At 34.6% G+C, this 12,360-nt stretch overlaps 1 protein-coding gene across 8 annotated transcripts in view; it reads left to right on the top strand.

The window, feature by feature from the left end:
* OSBPL8 (oxysterol binding protein like 8) overlaps positions 1-12,360 on the top strand; it is a 215,296-nt gene that overhangs the window by 182,818 nt on the left and 20,118 nt on the right. For all 8 annotated transcript variants that reach the window (XM_009248048.4, XM_009248045.4, XM_054526369.2 and 5 more), the window contains 6 exon segments: positions 229-327; positions 3,457-3,554; positions 5,392-5,481; positions 7,257-7,393; positions 9,022-9,207; positions 9,533-9,620. In XM_009248048.4, the coding sequence (XP_009246323.1) occupies positions 229-327; positions 3,457-3,554; positions 5,392-5,481; positions 7,257-7,393; positions 9,022-9,207; positions 9,533-9,620 (698 nt within the window).

Below are 12,360 nucleotides of genomic sequence, written 5' to 3'. Positions count from 1 at the left end.
AAAAGCACATAACTGTATCTTTTAAAAGTAGTCATTATGTAAAAATGAGAATATGGATGAAATATGTTTTGGATCTAAGGTAATGAATACATGTTTGGGCACATCAAGATTGAGACATTTTTAAGACTTTCCACTGTAGATGTCTGGTAGGTGTTCTAAATATATTTTGTTTGTTTTGAATTGGTTGAATAAGTTTTGTGAAATTTAATAAACAACATTTTATTTCAGGAAACTCATTATCTGCAATATTAGAGGGAGAAGCACGGTTAACTTTCTTGAATAGAGGTGAAGATTATGTAATGACAATGCCGTATGCTCATTGTAAAGGTAAATATTTTCTATACTTGAATTAGATATTAAGCTTTCCTTTTAAGTAAATGTGTGTAGCTGTGATTTGTTACGCTTTGTGATTGATGGAGTCAGACTTACATTTTGTTTGAAAGCATCCTTGGTTTACAGATATTTAAGATTATTGCTGTCATTTGCTGAATATTTCTGTGGTGAATTAATTCACCTGTAGTGGAATTTTTGTGATATGTACTTTAGTCAGAAGAGACTGATTTATCATAATGGAATTTCTTTGCACTTGCCTGATGTGCGAATTTTCAAATTTGACAAAACTGTCTATTATTTCAGAATCTGTAAAGATGATTTTCATCTTTTTGCACCACCATGCTTTTTAAAAATTTTAATTTACTATTTTTTAATGTACCAAGTTTTTAAAAGATTTTTCTCACCCTCATTTGGCAATTTCTTAATGTATTATGCTTTTTGCCCCATTATTTAAAATACAGATAAAGGTATTACATAATAATTGTCATATACAACATTACAACATGCTAGGCACCCAACTGTTCAATGCATTTATTTAATCATTTCAGCAGCTCCTATAAAATAGAAATATTGTTATTCCCTTTTTTAGAAGAGGAAAAATGAAGCACAGAGAGGTTAATATGTCTGAGATCACACAGCTAAAATGTAGCAAGTCAGGATCTGAACCCAGGTGGTTTACCTCTGCACTCTGAACTTTCAACTATTTTGCATCAGCTTAGTGTGGTCATGATGTATATCCTCCCTTCCAACCGGTTTCTTAAAATCTTAAAAATAACTTTTTTGGTAATTATCCTCTATTTTGGGAACTGATTCATGAAAACATAGAAATTATTCACTATGAAAAGTGGGCAAAGGATACGAACAGACACTTTTCAAAAGAAGACATTTATGTGACCAACATGAAAAAAAGCTCATTATCACTGGTCATTAGAGAAATGCAAACCAAACCACTAATGAGATAGCATCTCATGCCAGTTAGAATGCTGATCATTAAGAAGTCAGGCAATAACAGATGCTGGAGAGGATGTGCACAAATAGGAATGCTTTTACACTGTTGGTGGGTGTGTAAATTTGTTCAACTATTGTGGAAGACAGTGTGGCGATCCCTCAAGGATCTAGAACTAGAAATACCATTTGACCCAGCAATCACATTACTGGGTATATACCCAAAGGGTTATAAATTATTCTGCTATAAAGACACATGCACACGTATGTTTATTGCAGCACTATTCACAATAGCAAAGACTTGGAACCAACCCAAATGCCCATCAGTGATAAACTGGATAAAGAAAATGTGGCACATACACACCGTGGAATACTATGCAGCCATAAAAAAGGATGAGTTTATGTCCTTTGCAGGGACATGGATGAGGCTGGAAACCATCATTCTCAGGAAACTAACACAGAAACAGAAAACCAAACACCACATGATCTCACTCATAAGTGGGAGTTGAACAATGAGAACACATGGGCACAGGGAGGGGAACATCATATACTGGGACCTATTGGGAGGTGGGGGGCAAGGGGAGGGATAGCATTAGGAGAAATACATAATGTAGATGATGGGTTGATAGGTGCAGCAAACCACCATGGCACGTGTATGCCTATATAACAAAGCTGCACGTTCTGCCCATGTATCCCAGAACTTAAAGTGTAATTTTTAAAAAAAGAAATTATTTGATATGGCCTTATTTCACAGCTGAGAAACCTCGGAGAGTTGAATCTTATCGAAGGCCAACCCAGCATGTACAAAAGAGGCTAACTTACGGCCTCAGTCTAGATTATTCTTAGAGCTTCAAGTATAGTTCTTGAAGTAAGCATGGAGTGAAATATCTTTAATTATGAATTGATAAGAACACATATTTTTAAATTTTCTATCATTTAGAAAAAATAAAATTATATTCCATGTAGATATCTATGCCCTACTTAGCTTACAATAGGGAAAATTTTTTATAGCAATGCATGGAAAAAGAAAAGAAGTTATAACCGCTTGCAAATGAGCATATGAAATGATTTTTATAAGATGTTTCACCCTGTATGTTTTCTAAGGTGTGTTCCCCCAAGTCACTAGTTTCACAAATTGTTTTGTAAAATAAGAGTTCCATAGCCAAATAAGTATGAGAAACATTGCATAGTCTGTTCCCCTCTCAAAAGATAATATTGTACATTGCATGTTAAAGGCTGCCTTAACATCTTAGACCAACAGCAGATACACGCACAACCTGTTTAGCTTTGTTAAACCCAGAGTTTCCCCAGCTTTTAACCACAGAACTTATTTTGTAGTTTTTTGTTTGCTTTGCTTATGCATTTGATTCTTGTTATTTGCAGTAGTTATGTTACATAAAGTCACCACTGAGTTAGCAAATACTGAGCCATTGCTCCTGGGGGAGTATGAGATTGGATTCCTGTGAGCCTCTTGTCCTAACATTTTCATCAGCCAATTAATCAGTACATAACCTTGTTTTATGTATGCTTCTATTTAAAGAAACCTGATGTAATTATAACATTAATTACATATTATTTATTCATTAACATTGAACTAACAGCCAACAGAACTAAAGCCTAGACGTAGCTTTTAACACACATTTTCCCTGTAAGATACAGTATAGCTTTCTTGCACTTAGGAACACTAGACAGCACTGCAACACTACATGTGGGTCCATTTTAAACAGCAAAACCACCAATGAAAAGCACAAAATGTGAAAACATGATACTAAATACACTGCAAAAAGGACACTTTTTTTTTTTTTTTTTAACAATGTGGGAGCTGAAACAAGAGTGTTTGCCTTGCTCAGCCTCAGCTCAGAATGTGTGCATTGGGTGACTCAAATTTTTCGCTACTCTGCACATGTCTCCAAATGACTACAGAAGCACTGTGGATATTGATATTTTACTGAGTAGGTGAATTTACAGATAGGGAATCTGCACATAATGTGAATCAGCTGTTATCTATTTATATCCTACAGAACCAACTTTATGTCTATATTATAGATTTTCATTTGAGTGGGACAGAGTGATTTTGAGTTATGTTTCTCCTAAAAGGAGATTAGATTACTAAACTGTTTATTGTGAGCCATATACTATACTTTCTCTTCAATTTTTTGTCAAATCTTTTTCCTTTAGGAATTCTTTATGGTACAATGACACTGGAGCTTGGTGGAACAGTCAATATTACATGTCAAAAAACTGGATACAGTGCAATACTTGAATTTAAACTAAAGGTTAGTAGACAATGTAGTAGGTATCACCTAGCTAAAGGAGAGCCGTACAATAAATATTGAATAAAGGGCACCATGTATTTCCTAATTAAGGACTAAATGTAAGAACACAATTTATGTCACGTAAAGGATAAGTGCATCTAAGGAATAAGGGCAAGGCTGGGTGAATATCTTCGGATAGCCTAAGATAGCAGCCTTGGAAAATTCAAATTAACACAAAAGACTTTTTTTGTTTTTCATCTTAATTAATAAAACTGTGGGTATTATATGGAAGATGAGATTTAAGAAGTGATTGGATAGAAATTTCCTAGTAAATTAAAGGATTGTTTTTACCAAATACCAGAAGATATGTGTCATCTTGCAGTCTAGCTGTGTAAACCAAGGCACAGTTGTATTAGTCACTATTTCTGTGTAATAAGTTACTCTAAAACTCACAGACTTAATAACTATGTGCTGTTCCTCATGAGTTCTGTGGGTCAAAAATTTGAACAGGGTATATTGGGGATAGCTTATCTCTGCTTCATAATGTCTGGGGTCTCAGAAAGACTTTGTAGGCCATGGGTGACTCAATAGTTAGGGACTGTAATCACCTGAAGGCTTATCACTTACATATCTGATACCTGGTCTAGGGTGACCGAAGGACTAGGACTGCTAATCTGAGCACCTGTATACATGGCCTTTCCCTGTGACTTGGTTTCCTGACAGCATGACATCCTCAAAGTAGACTTCTTACTTGGCAGTTGAGGGTTTCAAAGTGCAAGTGCCCCAGTGAGCAAGGCAGAAGCTGCATTTGCTTTCCATGACCTAGCCTGAGAAGCCAAATTATATCACTTCCACTATCTTCTGTTATTTGGAGAATTGTAAGACCAGCCAAATTCAAGGAGAAGAAATATAGACCCCACTTCTCATTGGGAGAGTGGCAAGGTCTCCTTGAGGAAGAGTATGTGGGCTGAAGGGGAGAGGGTACATATTGTCAAGGCCATCTTTGGAAATTTTTGTCTGCCTCAAAATGAAAGGGAAATTTGAGAACTTAATGTGAATTAATTGTTCTTGAACAATAGTATATTCAGATAAAAATATTTCTGTGAACTAGTAATATTTATTACTAAATTGCTGCTATGTTGATATCCAGCTGATAAGCAATTTTGCTCTGATAAAAAAGACCTCTTAAGTATTATTTGATGCAATGTCTTTTATTTTATTTTTCTTTCACCTTGGCAAAATTTTGCTTGTATGGTGATGATAATGTTTGAAGATCATGATGAATGAGTTCTTAAGTATATATGACGCCTTTAAATATTACATTGGAGCATCAAAATTTTGTCTCTAAGGAGAGATGTTAGTAAGGCATTATGGTAACTCAATATATTCCTTCTAATTTTGTTTTTTGGAGGCTTTTTTTAGCTATGTGTTTTACTTTTGTTTGTTTTTTAAGGAAGAGGTGTTATTTATTTCAATGGATCGTTAATTCCCTTAGGTTTACTGAGTTGTTATTGCTTAAGATAACGTCACATTGATAGGGCACAGTCTTGACAGTTAGGGGAGGACACAGGAGTTGAGCATACATGGAACATGAGTCAGTTATATCAGTGTGATCTTTCTTAATATGTTTATTTTGATTTAATATAGTCTGCTTGTTTTATCCTATTTTTTATAGCAGCAATTCATATTTCTTATTAAACATTTCTAACTAAAATTTGAGTCAGTATTTTTTACTGCTTGTGCATTCAAGAGTACTGTAACTATACAAGTAATTTTTGTTGGGTTTTTTTGTTTTGGTTTTACATTATATGTAAATATAAGTGAAAAGTAAAATGTTTAACATTTTCTTGTTTAAAAGCCATTCCTAGGGAGTAGTGACTGTGTTAATCAAATATCAGGGAAACTTAAACTGGGAAAAGAAGTCCTAGCTACTTTGGAAGGTCATTGGGTAAGTATTTTGTATATGAGCTTTACAAAAAGAATTTTATTCTGTGGGGAAAAAAAAAATCACATTTAAAATTTAAAACTTATTCTGTTGCTGAAAACATCACTATTTAACATAAGCTTCATCTTAATAGCAGATATTTTGGTGTTGATCTGTTATCAACAATAATTAATTTTGTGTAATATTTTATTTCCAAAACTTTAAAATCAGTAGAAATAGCTAACACTTATATATGACTTACTGCATTATTTAAGAATGTTACTCATATTAACTGATTTAATATTTATAACATATAACACTATGAGGTGAGTATATAGGTGCCATGCCCATTTTATTATTGTTTATTATTGTCCCCATTTTACAGAAGAGGACGCTGAGGCACAGAGAATTCACATAATTTGCTCAAAGTAGGTGGTGGAACAAGAATTAAAGCCCAGGAACCCTGGCCCCAGGGCTGTGCTTTTATGCACAGCGCTCTACTCACATAGAAGAAAGAGGCATAGTTCCAATTAGAGTTATATTCCTTTCAGTGGAACATGGAAAGGATATAGTAGTGTGTGAGAGCAATGGCTTTTATTTACTTCTCTGCTAACCTAAATTCATATTTATGTAATTTTGTTAAGAGATGCTTAAATGAATAAAAAGAATCATGGTACTGCATGGATATACCATACTATGAGCACTGAGTATATGCTCCTTTCTGCATGCAGTAAGCAGAAAATGTTGAGAAATATGAGAGAGTGAAACTAGTTAGGGACTCCGCTAAGTGGCCACATACACTCTGAAAATTTTTTTTAATTGCCTTAAATCTGAGCGTCTTCTGGAAAAAAGATAAAACAGCAGTCATTTTTAAAAAATGAAATTTCTGTCTGAGTGGGGTGGCTCACATGTATAATTCCAGCACTTTGGGAAGCTCAGGAGTTTGAGATCAGCCTGGGTGACATAACGAGACCTCTTCTCTACTAAAAATAAAAAAAAAAAAATTAGATGGGCATGATGGCACATGCCTGTCCCAGCTACTCAGGAAGCTAAGGCAGGAAGATTGCTTGAGCCTGAGAGGTAGAAGCTGCAGTGAGCCATGATTGTGCTACTGCACTCCAGCCTGGGCGAGAGAGCAAGACCCTGTCTCAGACAGATAGATAAGATAGAGATGAGAGAGAGAGATGAGAGTGAGAGATGACAGAGAGAGAGAGAGGAGAAGGATGGATAAACAGGTAGATAAATTAGATAGGTAAAATAGATTAGATAGATAAGGTAGATAGCACCACTGCACTCCAGCCTACACAAGAGAGCAAGACCGTCCATGTCTTAGATAGAAAGATTATTTGATAGAGATAGACCTCAAATTTTTAATGCTAGGAAAGGCTCTTTCAGAGGGATGTGTGTGTGTATGTTGGAGTATATTGAATCCATGGATAGTCAACAGTATCTCATTGTAGCTGCAACAAATATTATGCTCTACTTGGACAGTTTGGAGATGGTTATTGAGGCTTTGTGTGTAATGTTTGAAATTTATTAAGTAAAACTTACAAAATTTCACAAACTGGATATTCAACCAAATTCTTTTTAATTAACTAGTATTACATATTCAATCTTAATGTTTTTATAAAAATGATAAGAAACTTGGAGTTTTTGGAAAAGTGCTAGTTATATTTGTTTTAAAAATGCTTTTAACTGGAGGATTAACCAGAAGAAATTATCACCATCATATTACTATACTATATAGTTGCCTTCTAAGTATAATTCTCTACATTAATTTTGAATTTCTTTAAATATAGGATAGTGAAGTTTTTATTACTGATAAAAAGACTGATAATTCAGAGGTTTTCTGGAATCCAACACCTGACATTAAGCAATGGAGATTAATAAGGCACACTGTAAAATTTGAAGAACAGGGAGATTTTGAATCAGAGAAGTAAGTATACTGTTTTACAGCTAACTTCATAAAGATCAGAGAGTAGTTTTTCAATTCCTTAATGATATGGTCATTTTGTCACCTTTCTTCTGTCATATCTTAATTCAGCAAAATAGTTTATCATTTGTGGAATGTGACAGTATTCTGTTTTTGTATATATGAATGTCAAATATGATATAAATCGTCTTGCTTTTCTGTAGCTCAAAACTACTCATTTTTTTCTTTCTCAATTGCTCCGCACCTTAAAAAAAAGAAAGAAAGAAAAGAACGTTTTTGTTTAAATGAGATTACAGGACTAATTAGTGACTCTTAGTTTCTACCTGGCAACTGTTTTCTAACCTGGTTTAGGCATTAGAACTCTAGGTAAAGGGAGTGGTGCAGAATCTACTTCTGTTCCATTCTCTGAAACAAAAATAAAGTTACTGGATGGACTGGCTTCTATAGAATTTATTAGTTGGGTAATAATTAAGGCTATCATTTCTGTTCTTAAGTCATGAACTTCTTGCTAGATGGCTTATATTTTTGAATCAGAAATATTGTATACATTCCCCATTTTATTGTTATTATATCTTTGTGTTAAGAGAAAGAGACTTATGTGTAAGAGATATTTTGCTAGGCACTTAGTACTCATTATGCAACTTTGTCCTCCCTACATGTTTGTACATACATATCATTCTCTCTCATGGGAATTCAAGTCTTTGTGTACCTTCCCTTCTACACTCGAAATTGAGGCTTTCAAAGATGGAAGAATGTATATGTACCAGTTCTAAAAATTCTGTCTCAGCCATAACCATTTGATGTTCTTTATCCAGAGATAAGCTTTGCCAAGGCATACATATGATAATTTGTGAGAGTATATAATTCAGCATATTTGAAGATGAGGAAATGAGACTTAGGATAAATAACTTTAAGTGCACCAGCTAAGAAGTGGCAGCTCTAGGACTTGACTCAAGTCTATCTGATCCCATAGCCTTTTCTGGTTTTAACATGCTGCCTTTCTAGATGGGTTAGGATATAGACATACTTTTATTTAACAGAAGAAAGAACTAGTAGGGGAAATCATTTTACCTCAGTAGTCTTTTCTGTTAAACCAGTGGTTCTCAACACTAGCAATACATTAAGATATTTTGGGGAAACATTTAAAAAATATATCAATACTTGGGCCTGACCCCAGAGATTCTGATTATAAAAATTCTCTGATAATTCATGGATCCAAACTTGAGAAGCACTGCATTACATTAATGGATCTTTATGAAGCCAGTGGATCTTAAAACAGTGTAAGACACATCTAGGAAGCTTGCTAAAAGCGTAGATTCCTGAGCTTTACCTTCATTACATTCCTATCATCTTGAGCCAGCAACACTTACTACCATGAGTTTAAGAGTCTATGTAGTAAGTTTCTCTTGCCAAGTAAAAAAATTTAGTCTCCACTTATGAACAGGTCTCTCTCTACTCAAGGGACTGGATTTATATCTTGACTCATTTCTAAGCCTATGAGCGTAAGTGTTGTCAAAGTCAGAAATTCATGTGAGCATTATTTTCTCTACAAGGGATTTGAAGCCTATTCTATATAGATTTTATTTTCTGTTGCATTTTTAATACTTTTAATATTTTTGCACATGTATTAGACTCTGGCAACGGGTAACTCGAGCCATAAATGCCAAAGACCAAACTGAAGCTACCCAAGAGAAGTATGTTTTGGAAGAAGCTCAAAGACAAGCTGCCAGGGATCGGAAAATAAAAAATGAAGAGTGGTCTTGCAAATTATTTGAACTTGATCCACTCACAGGAGAATGGCATTACAAGTTTGCAGAGTAAGTAACTTAAAATAGTTTATTTCAAACAATGTATTAGCATGGTTTGTTGCCTTTATTTCTAGAATATTTGTTGCTGGAGTAGTTTTTATTTAATTAAACCATGTATATTAGTGTGAGATTTTTAAACTTGGTTTTGCATTCATTATAAGCTTGACTCTATGATAGAAGTTAGCCTATAAAATAAGTTGAGGATCTGAAGATTAGATATGGGGAAATCTCATTATTAGAACTATGTATATAATTATTAATAAAATTGAATCATAGAAAGTTTTGAAGTTCTTTGTTTAGTCATTGAGCAAATTTTTTTTTTTCATTTATGTAGTACCCGACCATGGGACCCACTTAATGATATGATACAGTTTGAAAAAGATGGTGTTATTCAGACCAAAGTGAAACATCGTACTCCAATGGTATGTAATAAAAAACTAGATACACTAGGTATATAAATCTGTTAAATCTTTAGTATCTATAGCAACCAACATTTAAAATTTGGTTTCAAAATTTAAAATTTTGGGTGAGCAAAATAGGCAGCTCTGAACTCTTCTTACCCCAAAGAAACATCAGAAAACAAGCAAAAACTGTCAACTCAATTTGCCACAACTCTGGAAAACAGTCAGAGGTGTTCAGCAACCAAGTGAACACTGGTCAAGAAAGTGCAAAGAGAGGAAAGCTTTGTGGCATTTTACCTGCCCTTGCCCCAGGTCCATGCCAGTGCAGTAGCAGTCTTGAAGAGCCCCTGTGTTGCCAGTGTAAGTCCCTAGTTCCAGAAGGAGCAGAGTGGACCTCATACACAATTGTGCGTTGCCAGTGTAAGTCCCTAGTTCCAGAAGGAGCAGAGTGGACCTCATACACAATTGTGTATGTCTGTCCTAACCTGTCAGGATACTACCTGAAGGACTTAGACAGGCACTCATCTCTGAGAAAATCAATAAAGACAAATTATTCAAGGGAGCCAAACAAATTCTGGAGCTGAAAAGTATAACAAAAATGAAAATTCACTAGAGATATTCAAAAGCAGATATGAGCAAGCCTAAGACAGGATCAGGAAACTTAGAGATAAGACCATAGAAATTATCCAGTCTGAGGAGGAGAAAGAAAAGTGAATGAAGTGACGTGAACAGAGCCTAAAGGACCCGTGGGATACCATCAAGTGGGTTATCATTGCATTATGGGAGTTCCACAAAGAGAAGACAGAGAAATGAATGAAGAATATTTAAGGAAAGAAGACCCCGCAATCCCCAAATTTGGTGGAAGATATAACTCTACAAATTCAAGAAGCTCAACAAACTCCAAGTAGGATGATCTCAGAGAGACCCACACCACAACAAACTGTCAAAAGCCAAAGAGAGTCTTAAAATCAGCAGAGAGAAGCAACTTATCACATACACTGGGGATCATAGAAACCATGGGGGCCAGAAGGCAATGAGAAGACATATTTAAAGTAGTAGAAGAAAAAACTTGTCAGTCAAGAATTCTGTATCTGGCAAAACTGTCATTCGAAAATGGGGGAGAAATTAAGACATTCCCAGATAAAAGCTGAGGGAGTTGATTACCACTAGACCTGCCCTACAAAAAAATGCTAAGGGAAATATATAATAAAATGAAACTCAAAGCTGTATGAAGAAATAAAGATTTTCAGTAAATAGTTGGACAAATATAAAAGCTAGTGCTATTGTAATTTTAGTTTGTAAGTCCACTTTTTATTTCCTGCAGGACTTAAAAAATAAATGAATGAAAAATAATTTAATTACATATCTTTGTTATCAGACATACAATGTATAAAGATATAGTTCATTACAACATAAAAGCAGAGAGGATGGAGCTGTATAGGAGGAAAGTTTTTATGTACTACTGAAGTTAAGTTGGTATCAACTCAAACTAGATTGTTGTAGAGGTAGGTGTAAATGTCATCCCCATAGTAACCACAAATAAAATATCTAAAAAAATACACACAAAAGAAAATGAGAAGGGAATTGAAACAGTTTACACAGGAAGCAGACACAAAAGCAGGCAGTAATGGAGTAAATAAGAAACAAAAAACGTATGTGACATAGAAAACAGCAAAATCAGAAGTAAGTTCTTATCAGTAGTTACTTTAAAATGTAAATAGATTAAACTCTCTGAGCAAAAGACAGATTGTAAAAATTGATTAAAATAAACATGACCCAACTATTTGCTGTGTACAAGAGATTCACTTTAAATCCATAGGCAGAAATAGAGTAAAATGAAAGGTTGGAAAAAAATATGTGCAAATAGTAACCAAAGGAAAACTGAGGTGGCCAGTAGTAACCAAAGGAAAACTGAGGTGGTTATACTAATGTCAGACTAAATAGACTTTAAGTCAAAAATTTTTACAAGAGACAAAAAGAATATGGCGTATTGATAAAAGGGTCAATTCATATATATATATACACACACATACCAATCAACAGAGCCCCAAAATATACAAAGCAAACTGACAGAATTGGAAGATGGAAACAGCTCTATAACAATAGATGAAGAATTCAGTAAACTACTTTTAATAATGGGTAGAACCTCTAGATAGAAGATCAATAAGGAGGAAACGGATTAACTTGAACCACACTGTAAACCAACCTGACCTAGCAGACACATAGAACAGTCCACCCAACCATGGAAGGATACACATTCTTCTCAAGTGTACGTGGAACATTCTCCAGGATAGACCATATGTTACACCATATAACGTGTCTCAGTAAATCCCAGCTACTCAGGTGGTTGAGGCATGAGAATCATGTGAACCTGGGAGACGGAGGTTGTGGTGAGCCAAGATCACACCATTGCACTCCAGCCTGGGCAACAGAGTGAGACTTTGTCTCAGAAACAAACAAAACAAAACAAAACAAAAAAACTCAATGGGTCAAAGAAAAACACAAGGGGAATTAGATAATACTTAGACAAGTGAAAACAAAAATATAGTATAACAAAACTTACGAGATGCAGCAAAGGTAAGGAAAATATATATCTGTGAACATCTACATTAAGAGAGATCTCAAATCAATAACCTTACTTCATACCATGAGAAACTGGAAAAAGAAGAATAAACTAAACCCAAAGCTAGCAGAAGAAGAAAATAATGAAGATTAGAGTACAGATAAACAAAATAGAGAGTAGGAAAAAAATAGAATTTGT

This window comes from Pongo abelii, chromosome 10 (genome assembly GCF_028885655.2).
Source record: "Pongo abelii isolate AG06213 chromosome 10, NHGRI_mPonAbe1-v2.0_pri, whole genome shotgun sequence".
NCBI lineage: Eukaryota > Metazoa > Chordata > Mammalia > Primates > Hominidae > Pongo > Pongo abelii.
The sequence above is the reverse complement of the archived record's forward strand: the minus strand, read 5'-3'. Positions and strand labels throughout refer to the sequence as shown.